General features: G+C 37.0%; 1 protein-coding gene across 11 annotated transcripts in view; it reads right to left on the reverse strand.

Moving 5' to 3' along the window:
- Positions 1-388: 388 nt before the first annotated feature.
- Positions 389-23695, reverse strand: part of Disp1 (dispatched RND transporter family member 1) — a 196107-nt gene continuing 172800 nt past the window's right edge. For 9 of the 11 annotated variants that reach the window (XM_047521420.1, XM_047521419.1, XM_047521421.1 and 6 more), the window contains 6 exons: positions 21853-21882; positions 16181-16304; positions 15265-15392; positions 14826-14923; positions 12298-12395; positions 389-4018 (listed from right to left, as the gene is read on the reverse strand). In XM_047521420.1, coding sequence (XP_047377376.1) covers positions 404-4018; positions 12298-12395; positions 14826-14923; positions 15265-15392; positions 16181-16304; positions 21853-21882 — 4093 coding nt within the window. In that variant the 3' untranslated portion in view covers positions 389-403. The remainder of the gene's footprint in view (positions 4019-12297; positions 12396-14825; positions 14924-15264; positions 15393-16180; positions 16305-21852; positions 21883-23695) is intronic. The other 2 variants (XM_047521422.1, XM_047521425.1) reach the window with 1 other exon arrangement.

Here is a 23695-nt window from a genome sequence, read left to right on the forward strand (position 1 = left end):
TAATCAAAAGTCTTTATTACTACAACTAAATACACTAGAATAAATATGACTGCCTGAGAGAATGGAAATGTCTAGGTAATTCACACTAAAAATCTCTGATTCACTAATGTTGAAGGGTAGAAAGGGTAGAAGACAATTGTTTTTTAGGTGGGTATAAATGTAAAAAAACCCTGTACTCTTTGAAACAAAAAATCCATAATCAACGGATCCAATAATCTAACACACTCACTAGATTTTTGTTTTTGTTTACTGTTCAAATGAAATGTAAAAATATACTGTAATTTTTAACAAGGTGAATCTTGCCTGTTTCTAAGTTTCTGGATTCCTTTCCTAAACTGTTGGATTTTACTCCCATCTCAAAAGAATGATTGAGGCACTGGTTCTGAATTTAATGCTATATTTATTATAGTGTTTTTATTAACAAACTTTCACCAGAAAGTTCTGAGTGTGTTAATACAGCAGGCACATTGGCTTCAAGGTTTGGCATCTGACAGTCCACAGAATTGCACTTCACTCTTACAATTCTGCCACAACTTTGTGGATTGTTTGGGCAGGACCTATAATCGGCCTCCCCCATCAAATGGTTAAATATAAATTTTGGTTCATTCTGATTTAAAAGTTCTGAGTTTACAATTACATCAGTCTGTGATAAGCTCAGCTCCACTTTCCTCTCTGCCTGTTCAGTCTGATTCGGTAAACCAGGGACCTTGGTTTCAGTCCCTCCGCTGCCTTCCATGTTCCCCATGTCTCCATGTTTACAGAGTCCCCTTTGTTTACTCTCAGGATCACAACACACTTTTAGTAAAGATTCAGTGCCTCTGCAGATGAACGAGGATGGATCTGCCATTCTTGGGAGATGCTCTTCTATGCTCTGAAGACTGTGCACATTGTTCTTACCAATTTTTTCTTGGGCCTGAATGTGCTGCACTGGGTGGAGGAAAAAATTCTGAGGCAGGGAATTCTGCATTCCAGGTGGCTTCCCTCTGCTCTGCAGGCAGGGACAGTGATGGATATGCGGGATAGGATGCAAGAAGCCTTCGGCAGTGTGGTGTGTGGCCTTCAGAGGTGCCACACCATTTTGGATCTGGACAAAGCTGCTAGCAGTAGGAGCACATTGGTGACACAGGGAGTCACCCATGTGCTGGCAAGAGTGCGGACCATATTTCAAGTGTTTGTAGGCATTTGGGCAGCTACATCTCTGATTCAGAGAGAAGAGGTGACACATAGTGTGCCTTTCAAGAGAGGGCTGTAACAAGGTGGAGCAAGTTTCACTTTTGGTGCTTTTGTTGAGTTCACTGTTGTAGCCTGTATGCACAGGCATCTCTAAATTCTTTGTCTGGCTGTTGAAAAATTCAGAGCAGATGTGTGTCTCTTCAAAAGTAGTCTTCTCTGAGGCAGTACAGGTGTGGGATGCCAGAGGTTCTAATTCATAAAACTCATGCTCCAGTTCAGATTTTTGGCCCCTGGGATCTAAGTGATAAGCATTCATGGTATGTGTTTTGCTTTGTCCCTTGTCACCAGGACTTGTAGACAAGGCATGTGAAAAGGCACTGCACTGTAGTTTTTTAGGTAAAGGAATCTGACCACAGGTACCCTGTGGTCCAAGGCACCGACACATGCACTGGAAAAAGAAGGTGGCAAAAGCCCAGCTGATACACATGATGAGCATCATGAAGGTGCCCAGTTGCGTGTAAGCCAGAACTGTGGAGGGCATCATCATGGCCCCAGCCACGAATGTGGTCAGAGCTGCCATAGCAATGGCAGAGCCCATGCGACTCAGAGAGAAGATCACCTTGCCTTCTCGGTCGGGATCTGGAGCCAAGCGGTATGCGACCCCGTAATGGACGGCAAAGTCAACAGACAAGCCAACCGCAACCGAAATGGTGACAGACTCTAAAACATTTAGCTCCCAGCCCAGCAGGACCAGAGAACCAACAGTAACAAATATGGTTCCAGCTATTGAAATGATAGCATAAAGACTTATGATGATGTTCCAAGTTGTCAGCAGCATCACACTAAATGCAACAGCAACAGAGAGTCCCATGGCAATGAGAGTGCCATCAGAGAGGCTATCTTGGAGGTCATAGAACTCCAGATTGCTGACAAACCAACCATTGCTGAGGCCCTCTGGGGCAGAACTCAGTTCATTGGAAATCCATGAGTCCACCTCTTTATAAAACTGATGCATCTTCTCATAAGCCAGTGTGAAGAGGTAGGTACTTTGGAACTCTAACACTACTGCCCTAATAGTATCATTGATATCAAACCTTGGCCCTGGGGTTTTGCTGTCCAAATGGTACCCTGTACTCCTTTCCAGCTCCATGATAGCTCTTTTAATACACAGTTCAAAAATCTCTTGTTTATAGGGGAAGCTCCAGTGGCTGCAGCATGGGTACAGAGCAGGCTCATCACAGTCCTGGTTTTCCATCCACTGTTTGAAAGTCTCAATGAAGCAGCTGGTGAAGTCCTGTTCATCAGTCTGGTAGAAGAATGTTTGGTTTCTCAGTTTTTGACAGAAGTGCAAAATCCAGGCTTGGGAAGCTGGACTAGCAATGTTAAAACTGCTATCTAGTGTCAACCTCCCTTTACTCTTGGGATTTAATGGATTGCCATTGTCTTCTGGAGACACGCCCCAGATAACTGTGATAGGCATGTGGAGCTCCTCTCCATGGTGAACACGCTCAAACATAAAAAGCTTTTTGTACTCAGCATCATAACGCTCAAAAGGATGAGATGACCTGAACACCTGGAACTCAGATAACTCCAATGAGGGCAGCTTCATCTTTGGATTTATACAAACAATGTAGGCCCCACCTACGGTTAAGGCTAGGAACCAGAAGAGCCAAAGGTAGCGAAACTTAATGACAATGCATGGTAATACTTTTTCAAAAAATATCCGAGATGCTTCTGAAACGGCAAAAAGTACTTTGTGGCACTTCTGACAAGCCACTGTCCAGCAGCTTTTGTTATCATATATTTGCTGCTGGGGCTTTCTGAAGCAACTGAATATGTTGAGGAGGTATCGTTCATGCAGTACGACGACAGCTGGCAGCCATGTGACCATCAAAACATAATTCACCAATATAGCTGTCCCCGCATAAACCCCGAAGCATCTGATTGCTGTAATGTTGCTAACGTAGTTGGCATAAAAGGCAGCAGCAGTGGTAAAACTGGTGACGAACATGGAGAGGGCAGCATGTTGCAAGGTGATGCTTACTGTTTCTGAAGTCTCGGCATGGGGCTTGTCAAATTTGGTGTAGTTCCAAACATCACACAGGACAAAAGCATCATCTGCTCCAATTCCAACCAAAATAATGAGTGCAGTGAGGTTCATAAAAGGAAAAAATTCAAAGTTAAATACTACACGATAGAGAAAATAGGAGACAATCAAGGAACTAATTATTGCAAACATTGTCATCAGAGTGATAAACATGGACTTAGTGTAGACACACATAACTAAAAGGACAATCACGATGGCTATGGCAGGATACACAGTATCCATGAGAAGATAATCTTGAAACAAAGTGTGTTTGATACCAAACTCAATCCCAGTGATGGTAGTCACACCATCAGAAGAGTTCCAGTTTTCAAAGTTGTCCAAGTAAATGTTCATCATGCTCTCCCCTTTCTCCGTGGGAGAGAAGAGCATGCTGTATTTTAAAGCTGGCGTGGCGTAGTCAGCCGTCTTTGGGGTTATGAAGTCTTTGTCCACCAAGTAGTGGAGTATCTGGTACACGGCATTGTACTTGGTACATTTGCGTGGCACGTTGGTGCACTTGAGTTGATCCTTTCTTCTGGCTGCCATGTCCCAGCAGTCTGGCCCCAGAGTGCCATTTTGGTAGTGTTTGGCACAGGTCCGAAGCAGTTTCAAGGTATGAGAAACATCTCGCTCAACAATTTTTTGACAGGATGACCTGTTGTTCAGAATGGCGATATAGTTTCCCAGGGTCCAGCTGGGGCAGCAGGAAGCAGCAGTAGTCCTCTGGCACAGATCACCAAACTGGGGATGAGATCTGATCTGCAGAGAGAGACACAGAAGCACTGGAGTTTAAACTGGTTCACCACTGAGAAGCTCATTATCACCTTGATGGCTAGCAAAGTTACAGAAGCAGGTAAAAAGTCATCCTCTTAAATTAGGTAGCAGTCTGTGTATGAGGTGAGATTTTTTCCCCAAAAAACAATCTCATATCAGGACTCTAGAGAATACAAATACTAATAAATAACCTAGAGGTTATTTTATTTTGAATAGTGAGCTACTGTTTGGGAATGACATGTAAGTTGTAAAGGATCACTGACCAATGTAAGTTTGATTTAAGACAGGAGATAAAATTAATATCCACTTAGTAAACAAGACTTTTCAAAGTCACTGTGAACAGCAATAAAGTAGATGGACTGTGAAGCTTATGTATATATAGGATTAAGAAAACAACTGTCCAATTGATATATAAGACAAATTTGTGGCTTTGCCTACAGTTTTGGTGAACTGTGAAATTTTTGGTGACAAAGGCAGCATGTCTCAATCAACAGAGTTGGAAGCAAACAAGGGATTCCCTAGAAAACTGTTAGTGTCTGAATGTTTACGTCCCCCAAATTCATGTTACAACCCAATCCCCAGAGCAGTAATATCAAGAGGTAGGGTCTTTTGCAGGGGTGATTAATGGAACAAAAAGTGGTTCCAGGGTGCATTTTTATCCCTTCACCATATAAGGCACATAATGGGCACCATCCCATGAGGAACAGTCCCTCATCTGACACTGAATCTGCTGGCTCCTTGATTTTGAAGTTAGACTCTAGAACTATAATAAATTTGTTGTTTATAACTCACCTAGTTAGAGCAAAATACCTAAGGTATTTTGTTATAGTAGCCTGAACAGACTAAGACAAAAACTTTCCAGTGAATCAAAAAGTGAACCTAGTAATATCAAAAGAACTGTTGTCAAGATTCATGAAAGATTTAGATTACAATTGTTTCCTGAAGTATAGGTAGATTGGAACAGTGTTTCTAAATTTATACATTATTTATATCTGATTTTAAATGACATATATAATTAATAAACACTTTATTATTTTTCCACATTTTAAAAAGTTTATTCATATCAGCAGAACACCCTTTTTTGGGAACTTCCTCCTGGTAAATGGGGGACTGGTGTACATTAGCATGATAATTCTGGACTTAGTATAGACAGTATTCCATTTAGGACATCATTCTTGGAGAAGGGTTCCCTTCTTATGGCTATCCTTATCATAGTCAATTGAAAAGTTCTTTAAACTTTGAGGGCAAGGGTCACTTCATCTTGTGTAGGTGCTCAGTGATTTTTTTTTTTTTTTCTTTTTAACCGATGGACAGATAGGAACATGAGCTTACTATCTAAAAGGGTAGACAATTCCTTGAGCTCCAATTTCTTTAAATTCAGGATGCTGGTATCCACCTCAGGGTAGCTAGCAGCTACCAATCATGATGTCTTTTCTCTTACCCTATAAGAGTCTTCAAAAACAGTTTTTCTAAAGGTATGCTTCAGTCAACACTTCTGAATTTGAGAATTGGTTCCCAGTGGCAAACGAGCATTTATTTATTTATTTATGTTTGGTATGGTGCATTGAACCCAGGGGCATTCAACCACTGAGCCACATCCTGAGTCCATTTTATTTTTTTCTTTTGAGACAGGGTCTTGCTCAGTTGCTGGGGCTGGCTTTGAACTTGTTATCCTTTTACCTCAGTCTCCTGAGCCCCTAGGATTACAGGCATGTATCACTATGCCTGGCTAGCATTTATTTTTGAATGCTATTTTCAATAGCACCCCTCAAAGTAGTAGCTGGTCTGTATTTATAATGTCCAACTTTTTAATCTTTGGTCAAATATGCACATTTAAAAAACCCCCACTGTTATTGGGGTTATGCAGATTTAATCTTACTCTAGCAGTGCCAGTACAGCTAGAATATGGTAAATCTGTACAACCTTATTCTGTAAATCAGATGAACAGTTCCTCTTCCCTGAGAAGGAAAATAAGAAACATCCCCTTTCTCTTGAGTCTGACCAGAGACTTCTCTTTGAAGGACCAGAGCTAAAGATGCCCTAGTTCAATCAAGTGTTCCCTCATCTCTATTTACCAAAGGCTGTTCCAGGGAAAAAAACTCCAAAGTTCAAGGAGGGTGTGAATAGTTCTTTTTCTATAACTTGATTAGACTAGGTTTTCATTGAAATGTTTTTTTCAAAGTAGAGAGGAAGTTGGCATAAACCACTTTTTTGGAACTCCAGCTTATCTAAGAACCTAGTGACTGAATGATACCTAAACACTGGCTACTAAGATATCTTACTGGGACTCATAAGTAGGGTGAGGTATAGAAGAAAGAAGATCAAGTGTATGTTAGGAACTATTGAAACTGGGTTACCTACACATGGGGACTCGCTGTACTATTTTCTCTACTTTTGCATATGTTTGAAGATTTTCATAAAAAGTTATTTTTTTATAAGAAATTCTATGGAAATAAAGAAAAATAAGGCAAAATTGGTTATTATTCAAACATGCTAAAGTAGCATTTATTTTCAGAGACTTTACTTATAAGAGCAATAATTAACATTTCATAAAACAGGATAATTCATATTTGATTGTTTCCAGGTAAAATCATTGGTGTATGCCACTTGGGGAAAACTGAACCCTGGAAATAATAGGGAACCCTGGAGAGGCATTTCTCTGGTTTTCATGACAGATAACTAGTTTTACCCCCCACCCCGCCCCAAAGAAATTACATGCAAGTCCCTGGGGTCAGCCTGGTGAAAGAAAGGTAATGTAACCCTATTGCCTGACAGTTTTCTGATGGAAGAAAATGAACTGCATTCATTATGAAATCCAGTGTCAGCTAGAAGGAACATATCTGCAGTTTCTGAAATAATCAAATGTCAAAGATAAAGGGAATCTGGTTGCTGGGTGAAACTGGGAAAGAATGTACAGAATTCTGTCCTTGAATAACCTTTTCCAAAAACAGCAGGGTTTTTCATGTGTATATTTGAACAAAGATTAAAAATTTGACGTTATGAATACAGACCAGCTACTACTTTGAGGGCTGCTATCAAAAATAAATGCTAGTGGGGCTGGGGATATAGCTCAGTTGGTAGAGTGCTTGCCTTGCAAGCGCAAGGCCCTGGGTTTAATCCCCAGCACCGCAAATAATAATAATAATAATAATAATAATAATAATAATAAAAATAAATAAAAAAAAATAAATGCTAGTTACTAGGAACCAATTCTCAAATCCAAAAGTGTGTTGGCTAATGTACCCCTTCAGAAAAACTGTTTTTTGAGGGCTCTTACAGAGTAAAAAATAAGGACAGAGAAAAGACATCATGATTGGTACCCTATAGCTACCCTGAGTTGGATACCAGTATCCTGAATTTAAAGGAATCTGAGCTCAAGGAACTGTCTATACTTTCAGGGAATAAGTCATGTATTCCCATCTGTCTGTCCATTGAAAAGAAAAAATATTCACTGAGCACCTACACAAAATGAAGTGGTCTTTGCCCTCAAATTGGCCACAGGGTAGCAGAGAAATTAGACAAAAAGATAAATAATGACCAGGTGCAGTGGCACATGCCTATAATCTCAGCTTTAAGGACAACCTAGGTAACTTAAAGAGATCATCTCAAAATAAAAAGAGCTAGAGATATAGCTCAGTGCGTAGAGCACTTGCTCAGCATATGCATGAACCTGTGTTCAACTCCTAGTACTGAAGAAAAAAAAATTATTGTATGTATATTGTGTATGAGGGCTTATGGACACCTCTAGAAGGAATGCCAAAGTCAGTCAGTATGGCATGACAGTGGCACTAACTTGGTCATCTGTGTCTGAAAGAGATAAATACAGAGGCATGTATTATACTGTCGGCCTTAAGATTGGCAGTTACATTTTCATCATTTTTTAGAAGGATTCATTGGAATAATTTCAAAATCTTTGAAGTTTATAAAAATAAAAATGGAGTTCATGAAAGCAATTTCTTGTAACTCTCAGGAGAAATACAGCCCTTCTAATTCTAGTTATTTGCAAATTGGATATTTTAGGGAATCATTTTGCTCATGTGGTTATAACATGTCTTTGCACATTTCCCTAGTTAGATAGTAGCAGGGGTGGAGTTGACATAAAGTAGGGGGTAAAGGAAGAGAAGAGAGAAAAAGAAAAAAAACAGCAAAGTTTTAAATGATACCTTAACTTTTAAAACTACTGGCTAAGTTGGTGATATTTTAAGAAGTTGAGAAAAGAATAAAGGGAGGAAAATTAAGCCCTTAATACCAGGTTCAACAGGCTGCTAGACTATCCTTCCCCATGTAACAAAGTTTCCCATGCATTACAAGTTGAAGGGGATTCTAGGGAGGAAAGAGAAGGCAAGGGCTCTACAGCCCTCTTTAAAATGAGAACCAGAATACATACTTTTGGACTCTTAGCTCTAAGCTTCAGGGGGATTCTAGCTGTCCACAAAAGTTACCTTACTAAGTCAGAGTCTCAGGCACCAAATTTCAAATCCTTTTTACAAGTTGAGTCCTCAGAGCTCCAATGTCTACAAAGTGCAAAGACCAATATGGATAAACGATTTCCAGAGAGTTGAGATTAGAGAAACACACTTCTGGTTACTAATGACTATCTGCCAGTGTGTCCCTTAGGACGTCAAAGGGCAGAAGGATGAATGCAAGGATCAGGGAAATCGACTGAGGCTCCTGTTGAGCATCTAAGAAAATAAGCATTTCTCTTAGGAGGTGTGCAATAGCTTCAGAAACACAAGCAAATCATTCTGAAATTATGAATACAAGTGGCATGTGAGTTTGAACTAATTGTCCTGTGACAGGCAGGAGATAAGTGAAACATCTGGCCTCACTGAGATACTATACTGATTACCAGATGTTTTTTGGAGTGTAATCACTAACAAGCTCTTCTGCTCTTTATCATGGGGTTTGTGTCCCACTTAACATGAGAGGTGCTAATAATAAAGTGCTTAAGTATACTAACCAGGATTGAGGGGTTGGGAAGAAAGACTGCCAAGGAGTCTCAGGACTGTCTGCTCAAACTACAAAAGCATAAAAATCCTAAAAGGAGCCTCAGATGGAAGACTTGAAAAAGGTATAGCAGTAACCTGAAAGCTGAACTGTTAACCCATTAACTACTTAAGATAGCAGATGAATATATCATAAAATCATATCTATCAAAGCTATCATTTATCATTATTACCATTATTTAAAATTTAAACTAGAACACAAAGATGGTTGAAACTGGTAAAACAATATTAACAAGTTAAAACTGTAATCTTGTTTTAAGACAGGGTCTTGCTACATTGCCTACATTGCCCAGACTGGCCTCAAACTCATTTTCTCCTGTCTCAGCCTCATGATTAACTGGGACTATAGGCATATTCCAGTGATATAACCATACTCTTTGAGATACTTTAAAGCCTTCATTGTCCATTTGTTCATCTGTTGGTAGATCTGGAAATGGGTCTTGGATCTGTTCCTCAGATTCCCACAAGAAGACCACACAACACTACTATCTTCCCAATTAACTGGCAAAGCATATGGGTGACCTAGAAAATATGCTCATCCTGTTCTTGCCAGGGATTACAAACTTGAACTCATAGCTGTCCAATCCTTATTGTGAATCCAGTAAAGAGATATATTCAGACAAGCAAAGCGTATTTATATAAATTCTGTAAATGCATCAAGTCAAATTATTAAAAAGCTAATATTTAGATTCATTATTTTAATCCCTTAAAGAAATGCTTTGCCATCATGTTTTCTTATTACCAGCCTACCTAAGGTATGTTTTACTAATACTGTACCTCTTAAAAGAATGCTGCTAAGAACTCTAATGCCATCACACTTCTTTTATGAAGACTATGGAGAATGATTCCCCCTTAGCATGAGGAAAAGCAGGGATTCTTCTAAAAAAAACATATTTATTAACCTATCAGTGACTTTTATCATAATTTTAATCCCCTCCTCCCACTCTGCCATCTCATGGGAGGTTAGAGACAAATCTGCAATTCATCACCAGCAAATGCAGGTTGTGCGTATGGGTTCTCATATGCTTAATATTACTCTTTCTTAGTTTTATTATTTTCTTCCCATTACTTTCACTTCATGTAATTAACTCAACTTGTTTATCTCATTGCGTATCCCTTTTTGTAAGCTACTTCTATACGCCAATTTTTATCATCTAACACACACAGACAGATGCTGTTTTCACTGATGAAAGCTATCATGACACAGTATTACTTATTGGCTTTTGAGTTCTTAAATCCATTTAGTCTCACATACACTCATGGAATTGCTAGCTCTTAAATACAACAACAACAAGCTCTTAAATATAACAACAACAACAACAACACTCCAAATACTTATTCGAGGCCATTTTGACTCATTAAGGTTCATCTGAATAGGAAATGGCATATATAGTAAAACAAAACTAAATAAAAATGGGGCTAGGAGTATCTTCTTCTCTATGAAATCACAAATCATGGTGAGTGAGGGCGGATTCTGGAGTTAGATGTGGCTGGTTTCAAATCCTGGATCTGCCACTTACCATGTGTGTAAACTTTCCTCATCTGTAAAGTGGGCAAATAGTAGTATCTGGTTCACAACTCTGTCATGAGGATTCAATGAAATAATTCACAGCAATGTATTTAGAACACTTTGGTCAATAACTCAACAAACATGAGCTATTAACTGAATTAATTCAATCACTTCAGAGTCTTCAGGAAAAAGGGGGCGGGTCTGAAGATCAATCCCAGGTAAAAGGTATAGAAGCAAAAGATACCAAAATTAATGGAGTAAAAGATGTAGAAGTTAATGACATGCTCTCATCTAAAGTGTGATGATAAAGTAACTAGACTGGCTAAATTTCTCTGAGCTCAACTTCTCATCTGTTAAAAGGTATTAAAAATCCCAAAGCCACAGGTCCATTGTGAGTCATATACAAGTACACAGTATAAACTCTTATACATAGTGCCACTACACATCTACTACTTTAGAGTTAACTTCCTATGTTAGAAGTGTTGCAAAACATGAGGAAAAATATGTTTACAGCCTCCATGTATGGACATGATAGCTGTGGAAGAGAAAAAAATTCAGCAAACAAAAAATTGGCCACTGATTAAGAAGCTTTGTTTTGTATTTAGATCATTTATGGTTTTGGTCTATTTGGAGTTATTAAACAGAAGGTGGCATTGACAGAAAATTGATAATCTAATCAAAGGGAGAGTCATTTTCAAAATGTACAAACAGCCTCTAAGAATGAAAAATGGAATAAAGCCAGGAGTTCTGGGACCAACTAACTAGAGGATGTGGCCACTTACTTCTTGGAAGGTACTCATGTCAGCACAATGAGACTGTTGGTCTGGTGACCTCTAAGAGTCCTTTCTACCTTCTATTCCATTAAGAAATCCTGTTGATAGAATGAAGATTGCATTGGGTTGGCAAGCTAGCTATTAGCAGGGCATTATGATTTGATTTTTAACTAACCAATGATTTTACATTTCAGATTTACGCTAAGAACATAATGAGTTCCTTTTCTGCCAAGTTGCTGTGCTTGGACAGGCCCATCAGTGATACCAGACAGCAGTTTCTACTTGGGGAAACTGGCTTTGAACACATGAGATTGACAGCTCTTCCAAACCCAGGGGCTGACTTTATATCTTCTGGTGCTGACATCTGTTTGGCTTTGGAGAAGACTGTCTTTTTGTATTCCAGTGTCTTCTAAAGCAGGAAGGTATTTAGAGTTTAAGCAGTCTGGTTTGGATTAGTAGGGCCATTTACATACATCTGTAGTTATGCCCTTTGATGTCCCCTTTCCTAACCTGTTCCCTGAATTTTCCTTTGAGGTCACTGGCTCAAATGACCCATTGATTGCCAGAGAGGCAGGCATTTAATAGCATAATTAAGATGCTGACAACTGCCTGGGCAGAGGAGATGAAGAGAACAATGAAACTAGATTAGAGAAGAGAGAAAATACAATTTTAGCTATTATCCTGAAAAACAATATGCTGGGAAATAACAGAAAAGACTATCAGGGAGAGAGAACACGAGTAGCAAAGGAAAAGAGCTGTTTACTAAGGAAGATAGTGTGTTGTAAAGATGGGGCAACACAGGGACACTTTGATCCTGGGATCTGAAAGAAACTAAAGCTGGCCTGTTGGTGTTTCCTCCTCAGTAGGTAAGTCTCTTAAGTACTTTCATCTGACCAGACACCAGGGCAATAGTTAAAGCAGTTTCAATAATAAACCTTATTTGTGCTAAACAGATTTCAGTTTTATTTTACATACCCTGGAATTATCTACATTGCACATTGATTTAATTGCAGGTAAATTCCATAATGTCTCTCCTCCTGCTGAGGTAAATACTACTCTGGAATATCGGTCACCTGGTGATATGAAAAAGAGAAAGGAAGAAGGTTTATTCATTTATTTCATAAGACTCAGAATTCACAAACAAAAGTTGGGAAATCACATAGACAATTCATTAGCTGGAAATTCTGTCCTATGATAAATTCCAGGAGAAAGTGTTAAATAAACCAACAAAAAAGGGCTATAATATTGCCTTAACCCAAAGCCTGTGTCTACTTCCTATACCTTAAAATTGTAGTAAGTAAATATATAACATATCTATTTCTGATCATATTATAATTAGGAAGAAACATGCACATGAACTTTTAGCAGGAAATGAATCAAATGCCTCCCTCTTAGTTTCACAACACATCACCCTAATGGTATATAAAATTGAAGAATGATGCACTAGGGAATGTCAAGAATGGATTATAAGGATATTTTCTCTGGCAGCTAGCTACAGAGGACAAATGGCAGGTGATCAATTTAAAAGGGCTGAAAACAGAGTACAACTATGTATAAAATGCCAGCCAGGATCCCAAATATACTGCCTATTCTGGTTGAGTACTTGAAGTCTCTGGTGTAATAGTCTAGAAAAAATATTTTGAAATCAGATTAATACAAACTATGTTTCTCAATAAGGGAGGTGCGTGATATACTGGAAAGAGCATGATCTTTGGAGTCCGATCTGACTGTAATCAGGTCCTGCCACTGATAACTTGTGTGACCTCATGCAACTAACAGCTTCTCTGAGTCTGCTTCCTCATTTATAAAACGGTGACAGCAACACCTACCTCAAACAGTTGTCATAATTGAATGAAAATGAAAATATGTGCTCAGTAAGTATGGTTTCTGTCTCTTCAGTAATTAAAAACATTTAACATGTATCAAATAAAATAGATTAATTTTACATACCTAAAATGCTAAACTGCATTAATGACGCTAACAGGCAAATTTATGAAAAAAGCTTTATTGTACAAAAGGCTTTATTTTCATGATCATGAAGTTTTCTTTAGTAAATTCTTGCTTTTATCAAATAGCTACTACCTTACATAATTGATTTGGGAGCAAAATTGGCCTTGTAGAAACAAACACTTCATTTACATAGAGTCGATAATGTCTTTGGTCAAGGCAGAACCTATTACTTATAAGACAAATATTTGGTGTTGACAACTTAAATATAAAAACTTGCTAATGTTCTTCCTGGTTAAGATATTAACTAACAGATGTTGATTAAGCAGTAATGTAGTAACACTTTGAAAGAAATAAGGCAGTCAGAACATTCAACTAACCCAAGTTCAGTTTTTCTAATGTTTTTTAAAAAGAAGAGACAGAAAAGGAAACTTGTATTGCTTCCTGGGATCACTATAAGATTCTGCCTAACCCCTTACTCTCTCTCTATTTACTATATAGTGAAATGTGTTCAAAATAAAGACCTGAAGTCTTGACAAGATCTAGAAAAAAAAATTTTATCAGGTTTTCTAGTATTCTAAGAAGACAGGAAAATACACACTTAAGAGGGCTTTTTACCACCACTAAAAAATGCTAAATCCAGAAGAGCTTTAATGATAATTCACACTTAATGAGAAATTGTAATTAACCACAACTACTTGTTCCAGTTAATCAATGTCTTATGTATTCATCTATATTTCTTATATGTCTCATGTTCCTTCTTCTCTGACAGCTGCAGAGTAATCAGGCTGACTTTATGTTACAGCGAATTTTATTTAGTGAGCTTGCTACCAATATTTAGAGATCTATGATTTCATATTAAAATCAATTTCTGGGAAGTTCTTGCAACATCTGGGTCCTCATTTACACAAGGGCACATTCTACTGTAGCTGAGTATCAGTTGATTTCTTTAGATAGGACAGGTGCTCTCTGATGCTCCACAGTCACCATCAATTCTAACCATCTTATACCCAGCTATCTTTACTCACTCATATTATCTGCCAGGCCCTTGCACATTCAAGCTTTGGACTTATGGACTTTATTTTGTTCACATCTCTGTTTCTATTACTAAGTGGCAAAGCAGGCACATAGAAGGCTCTTACTGTATGTTTTTTAAATAAATTAGAGCTTCAAAAAATTTTTTGATAATACAATAGATTATTTCAGGATTTAATCCAAAACTATGTACTTGTAACTTGCTAGATATAAATAGTATAAAGAATTTGAAATATTACTTGAAATTTTGAAGGTCAAGAATTTTATTAGATTATATATTTCTTAAAATGAATATAATCCAATATTTTTCTTAAATTTTATTACAAATAAATTTATACTAGTGGTTGATTAATCTAGAGGAGTAAAATAAGTACTTCAACTGAAAATTTCTTTTAAAGTATGATAGAAATAATAAAGTTGTGTGACAAGCCATATATTGCTTTTATAATGTGATCATTTGCCACCCTGCATGCTAGCAAACTGCTGAGGGGTTTGGTTTGTTCATCTAGGATGCTACTTACTTGGAACATCACAGAAAAAGCTGTCTTTGTGGAAGTTCCAGTCCACTTCTCTTTTTTCTCTTTCATAATGATCATCTGACCACCTATCATCTCGATGGCTGAAATGGAACAACAATTTGATCTTTACTAAAGTTCTAACTATTTTGAGGTTGGTAAGCATACCAGGAGCCATAACCTACTTGCCACTAAGTTGGAAGGATTATTACAAACAACAAACACTAATTTTCTCACTTGTGAAAAAGAAAAAAAAAAAGAAAAGAAAACCTCACCTTTTCATCCTTCTACAACAGACTCATAAAACAATGACAAGTTAAACAAATTGTGTGGCAAAAGCTTTTGGGTCTCACATTTTACATTTAACCTTTATGCTCAGGTAATATTTAAAGAAGAATCTACTAAGGAATATTTTGTCTAATAGTTATATAAAATAAATGATTACCTTTTGGCTTGTTCATCTGCATATTTAAAAGGATAATTTGCTAATGTTGCTTTGTATCCTGTATTTTTCACCATGTTATTCCATGTTACCAGTCTCTGTCCTATTGCAGTCCCTCGTGGTTCAAAACCCTAAGGCAAAATATTACATGCTCTCATTAGTATATTTCATTTTAGGCTAAGTATAGTTATAATAACAGCTTGGGAAAGTAATGTCAAAGTGATGTATAGCTCTCAATAGAAAATATAGACATTCCTCACAGCTACTCCAGAGGTGAGCTGCATTAAAACAGGATGACTTAACATGATAATGATCACCTACTTATTGTGACAAAACAGTTTGATTCTTTGGTATGTTACCTGTCTCAGGAAAGAAGAAAAAAACTTATCAGAAACTTATTTTTCTAATTCATGCCTAAGCATTTAGTAAATACTTATTTTTAATCTCATAAAAGTTATGATCAAATTAAACTACATTATGCATTGTTACAGTGTTTTATGGAAAATATATCATTATTCCTGTTCACATTTTTCTCATTATTCCACTCCAGAGGAAAATTTACTTAAAAACAGACCCTGCTATCTGTTAGTAATACTGAAATTCCTTTAACTGCTTTAGGGGGAAAAAAAAAAGAGACCCTCAGTCTTAAAAACTTTCTGAAAATGATTTTATAATATGCAGATTCTTTAGTAGATTGCCTTTTAACTTAAACATAGAGACACAGAAACAAAATTTCCAGATTTTTGAGGTTAAGCAAATTCCTTGATCTTTTGAGAACCTGAGAAAACAGGTAACACATCTTTACTTTTCAGAAAGAGAGTTAAATAACAGAATGCAACATGTATTAAAATATTTAATTCATGGAGATGATTTTAGGCTAAAGAAAATAGATAGATTCTACTGGTTCAGTTCTCCTTACCAGCAGTGGATCAGAGAAGTCGGGAAGCTCTGGTACTAATACTCCAACCAAAGCACAGACCACAATAAACACAGTGCACATGCCCAAGACCACCACTGGCCAGTCAGCTAGCAGGGCTGCATAACTATAAAGCATAAAGAAAACACAAAGAGGGCTTCTTAGAGTCAGTGTAGAGTTTTTTGCTACCTAAGAGAACAATTTGCTAGGTCCTTATATTTTAGAGACCTAGTATAGGTATTTATCAATAAAAGAGCTTATAGGATAAAAAGTATTTATGTGTAATTGTAGAAAGTTACAATGTTATTATCCTTTCATTTCTGCAATAAAGCAGTATTGGTCATATGTCACACGTCAGCGTTTATTAAGAATAATGTTGGTATATGACAAATAACATTTTATACCTATGCCTGAAAAAGATAAAAAAATTCTAATTTATAAATAGAGAAAGAATTTTAACAAAAGATCCATCCTCCTTCTAGCCACTTCCAGAACTTTTGTTTCTGTCATTTCCTTTCTCCATAACGTTACTCTACCAGCTCAGTAAACTGAAGAAATCAGTCTCCAAATAGGTTCATGTAGTGTAAATCTGAAAAATAACCAAACCAGTTTCCACAACCTTTAGTTTTCCTTCTAGTTCGAACTATAATGAACATATCCACTAAACTATGAGTTTCACAAGGGCAGAGATTTTTATTTGGTTTATGATCAGTGTCTAAAACAGTACCTTAAAGGAGATGCTTAATAAATACCCAGGAACTAAATGAACACACACGTGGGTATCTACCATTCTTCTACTTTCCAGGCACTGGAGTCTGGCTTCAGTCTCTTCCTATACCTTAGAATCTTCTGTCCATTTCCAAATGCCATCAATGGGCCTTTATTTCCAGATACCCTCCCTATACCCTCATACACCACCTTCAAACACAAGAGACATTTCTGTATACACATACACCTCAACCCTACTTCCACAACACCCTGAACAATGCCTTATCCCCCCACCCACCAAAGGCACAGAGAGATGTTTATTTAGAAAGTAGGTACAGATTCAATGGAAAATAAGTGTAATCTTAAGAGAGATGCCTTTGGGGATAAAGCTAGGAATATTCATTCAAGGGAGAATGTAGGCTATCTGCAGAGGGAAACACAATCCATGTGTTATTGTCTTGACACTTCTGCTCTTAATATGAATTGAGTGCTAATAAGGAGCTTACTAAACTAATCTTTTTCTAAACTTCAAAATGCATCCAGCGAAGTTCTGGTTTCTTGAATCATTATTAGAAGAATAAAAACTCAACATACTTAACTTGTGGACCACTACTCTCAAATTCTCAACAATGTTAGCTTATTTGGCTGCTGTGATGGCTCTTTCTGGTTCATTTGAAATAGGTTCTTACTCATATATTTATGAATCATCTCTTCAAAACCACACTAACAGTTACAAATAAAGCTGGCGGTTCTATCTGAGAGAAGCTACTACATTTCTCTAAGAATAGATTACTAATTTTTATATTCTGCCCTCTTGACTTCACAGATCTGGCTTTATGACAATATTTACCTCAAATTACAATTTAAGGGAGTTAAAATATAACATATATGTGCTTTAAGGAACTCTCACAAGCATTCCTCATTGCTGCTCCTTTAAAGTTATATTTTATAAAATGATGATAACTTGCACTTACTCAAGTAGTATTTGCTCCTGTGCCTTCCATAGACTATCATCACATTAATTCTGACACTTAGTCACTTTATGTGACAAAACTGAGGCACAGTTAGGTTAAGGAACTTGTTTCAAGTCATCAAACGAGGAACCTAGACAGTCTGGTTCTAGAGTCTGGCTCTTAATTACTACCCTGTCCTCTCTCTCTCTTCAAACTAAAGAGAAGCTAGAAACATTAGGAATAAGTAATCTTGCCTCAAATGTCTACTTCCCCAAATTCAGAACTAAAAATTCTTGGCCCCACCAAGAGTTGACTTCTCTGGGCAAAATCACATAGATTCACAGGACTCTAAGCTTGAACATTATTTCCTTGACTACAAATGCTGAATTTAAAAACTCACCTAAGGAGCCAGGCATGTAATTTCAATGGTTCAGGAGGCTGAGGCAGGAGGATGGCTAGTTCAAAGCCAGCCTTAGCAACTTAGTGAGGCCCTAAGCAACTTAGTAGGATCCTTTCTCAAAAAAAAAAAAAAAAAAAAAAAAAATTAAGCACCCTGGTATCCCCACCCCCCAAAAAAAATTCATTAAGGAAAAGTTACACTGGATAAGTCAGAATAACCTTTAAAAAATAATTCTGAATGCAATGAGAACATAAATCACAACATGGTGCCTGGGATTGTTCAAATGTAAACACCAAGTAGCCAGAAGTTTTCATGTTTCTAGAACACACCCAATGCAAAAGTATTCTCCTTGCTTTATTTCCTCCTCCACCAAATGCAAACTAAGATGAAAGTAACTGGTTTTGAAGCAGTAAAGTCCTTTGTTTCAACAGCACATCTGAGACTTTCTGTTCATTCCTTCAGACTTTAAAAGAGTCTGTTACATTTCAGACCTTTAAAATATCAGCGATGTGAAATGAAAATGGCTTCGGGCTCATACAATTATTCATTACATTTTATTTTAAATGAATTAATTTTCTTTCAAATGAACCAGAAGTTACGCATTTCTACCTACAAATTCTCAATAGAGGGCAGTGGGCCCCAAATTGCTTAGTTTTCATACTGTGGTTTAATTTACCCATATAATAATTTTTTGTTTTGTGTTCATAAAAGATCTGCACACACATGTATAGTAACCTTAAAAACCTCTTTCAATAATTGCTTTTCTACCCTTTGAAAACATTTGGTTTTGATTTTACAGCACTGCTATTTACCATATATGTGTACTGACTACATATGGAAACTTTATGGTATTAGTGACTTCACATTTCTTCCAAACACATTTAACCCTACTATATTACAACTACACTTCCTCACACAGCAGATGTTTCATATGCTGGACTTTTTTAGAGACAACTGTTCACACTTAAGAAATGGAAACACCATCCTGAGTATTAAGGCACCACAGAGGGAAGCCCAATTATTCTGTTTTACTCAGACAAGTGTTTCTCCTAAACACTACAAAATTACTGAGAGCATTTCTGCTCCTTCTGATATCTATGCTAGGATATGATATCACTGTAAGCACTATGTGGAAAACAAAGGTTTCATGTATGATATGAAATCCAGACAATGGTTGTAATATCAAGCTAAAAATCTAATGAAAATGGGAGAAGTAAAGGAAATTAAAAATGGCCTATAAATCTCTCCCACTATATATGTATCCCTCAACTACCTTCACTCTTAGTGAGTCTGGGTTCAAAGAATACACTAAAAAATAAAGTGCCTGCCTATTATTTTCTTTGAAAAGTAAACCATTTGTGTGCAATTAGAAGAATTTTCAAAATTTTAGTAGCATACATTCTTCTGCACATCAAACATTTGTCTTTACCCACCTGCTCTAATTTTGGAACTATCTGGGTAACAATACAGTATAGTTGCAAATTCTATATACCTCTGGGCACCTGGGTTCTGGCAGGAGTCGCAGTCTAGCTAATGCTTGTGTGGCAGCTGTCCCTGAGGCCTACTGCTGTGCCAGCTGCTGAGATGAGGCCTGTGGCCCATCCAAGGCACTGCTGGGTACAAGTTCCCATCAGTTTTTCAGTTGATGAAGTCTCAAATAGTATACAGATTGGACAGACTTGTCCTCATTCTACAGAATAAGGAGACAGAAATTTTTTGGAGGGTGACTTAAATGTGCTGGTGGGGGCAGTGTGAATCTAAATTAGTGGGCATGCTGTTGGACACTCTGGTCCAAGATGTTACTGCTGTGCTGGGTTGGTATCCAATGGCAAGTCCTTCAAGTATATTAAAGATTCTCAGCCACCTTATTATTTGGCTTACTCTGGAAATAAATAACTGTTAGAACAAATAAATAGGGCCAACTTATGCTCACATGATATTGAATGGGGTCCCATTTTAAAAGGGTCATTTGTATTACAATATCGTTCCTCTCAGTTGATTATCCTCTTTTAAAAGCTTACGAAGATTTTCCTCCTTGCTTTTTGTTGCATGTCTGAAAACATTCTTCTTTCTCCTCTTTCCTCAGAGCAGGGCTACACCTCACAGAGTGCAAGGGCCTCCAGTTCCTGACCAACCACCCAAACCTGGACTCCCTGTGGCCTGTCCTTTGTTCTCATGGCTTTGTTCTCTGTACTACCAAAAACAACCAACTATTCTTGGTTTCCACCTTTCTGACTTGGGAAATATTAAATACATTTAGCTATCCCTTATTGCCTAAATATCCTTTCTCCCTTGGTTCATTCCTTTCTGTTTCCCTTATAACTCTTCCTTATTACTCCCGTCCCTTAAGGCGAGGCATTTCAAAATGTTATTAATCACAACATTTCCAGTGGCATCAACTATCAACTTAATGGGATGAGTAACTAAAGTATGAGAAATTTCACACACACAAAAATACAAAACAGAACTCTTTCTTTTGTGTGAAGTAATAAATTCATCCAATAAATAGCATTAAACAGAAGAATGCAAGTTATTCTGGGAATTCAAAGATGCCTTCAAGGAACTTACAGCTTAATCCAGAAAATCAGACAGGTACACAAATATCTGCCAGATCATGTAAAAAGACATTATTTTAGGGGAGTACAGATAAAATGTTTTCTAAATTCAGTGAAGAAAGAAAGAGATTCTAACTAGGGTGAGAAGAGGGAATCAAGAAAGGCTTTTTTGAAGAGGTTATATTTATTTGCATATATACCAGAAAGAAGAAATTAAGACTTTAAAAATACCCATCTAATAGCAGAGAGAAAGAATCTTTTCAAAATTCAAAATTTTTAGTCATCTGAGAAAGCCCTTATTATTTCTAGATGAGTAAGATTCCTTTTCTTAATAACATACTTACTTGCATATCTCTTCCCTTTATCTTTTTCTATTTTTGGCAAAAATGAAGGATAACTGGATAAAGTATGGTATATTCATACAAGAGAATGGAATTATTCAGCCTTAAGAAGGAGTGAAATTCTGACACATGCTACCACATGGACAAATTTTGAGGACATTATGCTAAGTGAAGTCAGTGAGTCAGTCACAAAAGGACAAAAACTATATGATTCCATTCATATGAGCTACCTACAGTGGTCAAATACACAAAGACAGAAAACAGAATGGAGGTTGCCAAAAATAAACCTTAAAAATTTCCACATAAAAGATGTTACTATCTTAATATGATAACAAAATCTTTAGAAAGAAAATCAGACAACTCATTTGAAATAAACTGCCATGTACTCAAATCATGGTAGTTGGCAGAACACTATCCCTTTCCTCAACAAGTAAGACATTGACAAGCCAATCTACTATAGGAAGAAGACAGAATAATCAGACAAATGTAAATGGTTAGAAACAAATAGAATTTAAGGCCTAAAAATCTACCTTGAGACTAAAACTGCTTTTGGAGATACAGGATTTCTCAAGCAGTCAACTCTCAGGAAATTAATTTTTTCTCTATAAAAATATGAATGAAGAAGGTGGAAAGAGCAGCAAAATGTGGGAAAAATATTACAAGGGAAAAGGCGTACTGGTAAGTTTATTATTTAATGAGATGACCCAAATTACTTTACCTTTTTGGTAACTTGAAAGGTCTGGATGGTCTGAAACAAAAGCAAAGGAAAAACAATCAGAAATGAAGCATCATAATATAAACAAAGGTTTTACAAGTGCTTAGTCCCCACTACCCAGATGGGTCACGGTCAGACTGTATAGTATGCTCCCAGAACCTACAGCTCTTGGACTCCTCACCTCTTTTACAACAGGAATCCTCATCCTTGAACCTCAATTGAAACTCCTTCCTTAATCAAGCACCTGCCAACACATATATTTTTTTTAAACAGGAAGGATATCAATATCTAACTTCATGCTTCATTTTAGCAAGTGTGGGCTTGTATTTCAAATCACCACTTCCCTATACCCTGTGTTATTTCCCTCTTATCCTTCACACCCTGCCACTCAATACACAGGATAAGCTTGCTAAAGAAACTTCAAACTCAGTCACAACTTCCAAACTTTTCATTCCTAGCAGATTAATTTTTTTTCCTATTTGCTGGCTTGTGTTAAGCTTTTAATAAATATCTGATGAATGAACATAATCCACTACCAATGTTTCACTGTTCCCAAGTACAGTGGTTTTCACAGCATGACCTGAAGACTCAAAGGAGTTCCTGAGACCCTTTCATGGGGTCTGTGAGGGCCTCCAGTTTCCAATTATTGCAACGGGTTGCAACATGAGAATTCTGCTATCCTCTGGAAAACCACACATCAAAAAGTTTTGCAAAGATGTGAACTGATACTCATCTCCCTAAACTTTTTTTAAATATGTAATTATTTTTCATGAAAATGTCATTGATGATAATGTACAAATTTCTTATTTTAATGTGTTACATACATAATTTAAAATTTCTTAATTGGAATTTCAGTTCCAATGTGGTACATATCAGCTATAACCCATATAAACAAGAGCTCTTTGGAGGGTCTCAATAATTTTTATAAATATAAAGGGGTAATGAAACCACAAAGCTTGAGAATCACTTCACTAATCTAATATGAAGAGTATAAGTATATGATGATTGAATTAATGGGACCTGAGCTATGTGCCTACCCTTTCTTAACCAGAAATTTTCTACTAGGTTGGACCATACTTAGAGGAAACAAAATGTAAACACCTGCCCTCCAAACTTTCTACTTCAGGCTATTACTCTTCCAACAGTTCAAACCCCACCTTAGAATTTCTTAAAGATCTAAAGTTCTCTTTCTTATTTTTCACTCCACTTAACATTTCTTGCTAAGTGTTGCCCCACTACCACCTTTAATAGTAGTGGAGTTTGAAACCAGGGCTTTGCACATGTGAATCAAGCACTATACATACTAAGCTATATCCTCAATCCTTTTAAAATTTTATTTTGAGAAAGGGTCTCATTGAATTGCTGACACGGCCTCGATAGAATCCTCCTACCTCAGGCTCTTGAATAGCTGGGATTACAGGTATGTGCCACTGCACCAGGCATGTATATTCATTCTTACAAAAATATTTATCTAGGTCCTATATAGCCTTGAATGAGACAAACAGGGTCCCAAACTTCATGAAGCTTACATTCTAGAAGGTACTTTATATTAATCTGTTTATACAAAAGATGCCTATGTTTCACATTCCATGTCTTATTTACATGCCCTCATGGACTTTAAGACCATTAAAAGTATTATAATTCAGGAGATAGAACAATCTCAAAGGTTGTGAGCCCTAGAAAGAATCTTAGAGAATCCATATAAATTCCAATTCCATTCCAGCCCCATTTTTAACTATGGGCATCAGCTTTCCTTTTTTGGTCATTCAGGGTCTCAGCAGGGAAGCTGTAGTGAGAACTCAAGTCTCTTAATGGCTATTCTGCTGCTCTCTGTTCTGTATGTATT

The sequence above is a fragment of the Sciurus carolinensis genome, chromosome 12 (assembly GCF_902686445.1).
Source record: "Sciurus carolinensis chromosome 12, mSciCar1.2, whole genome shotgun sequence".
Taxonomy (NCBI): domain Eukaryota; kingdom Metazoa; phylum Chordata; class Mammalia; order Rodentia; family Sciuridae; genus Sciurus; species Sciurus carolinensis.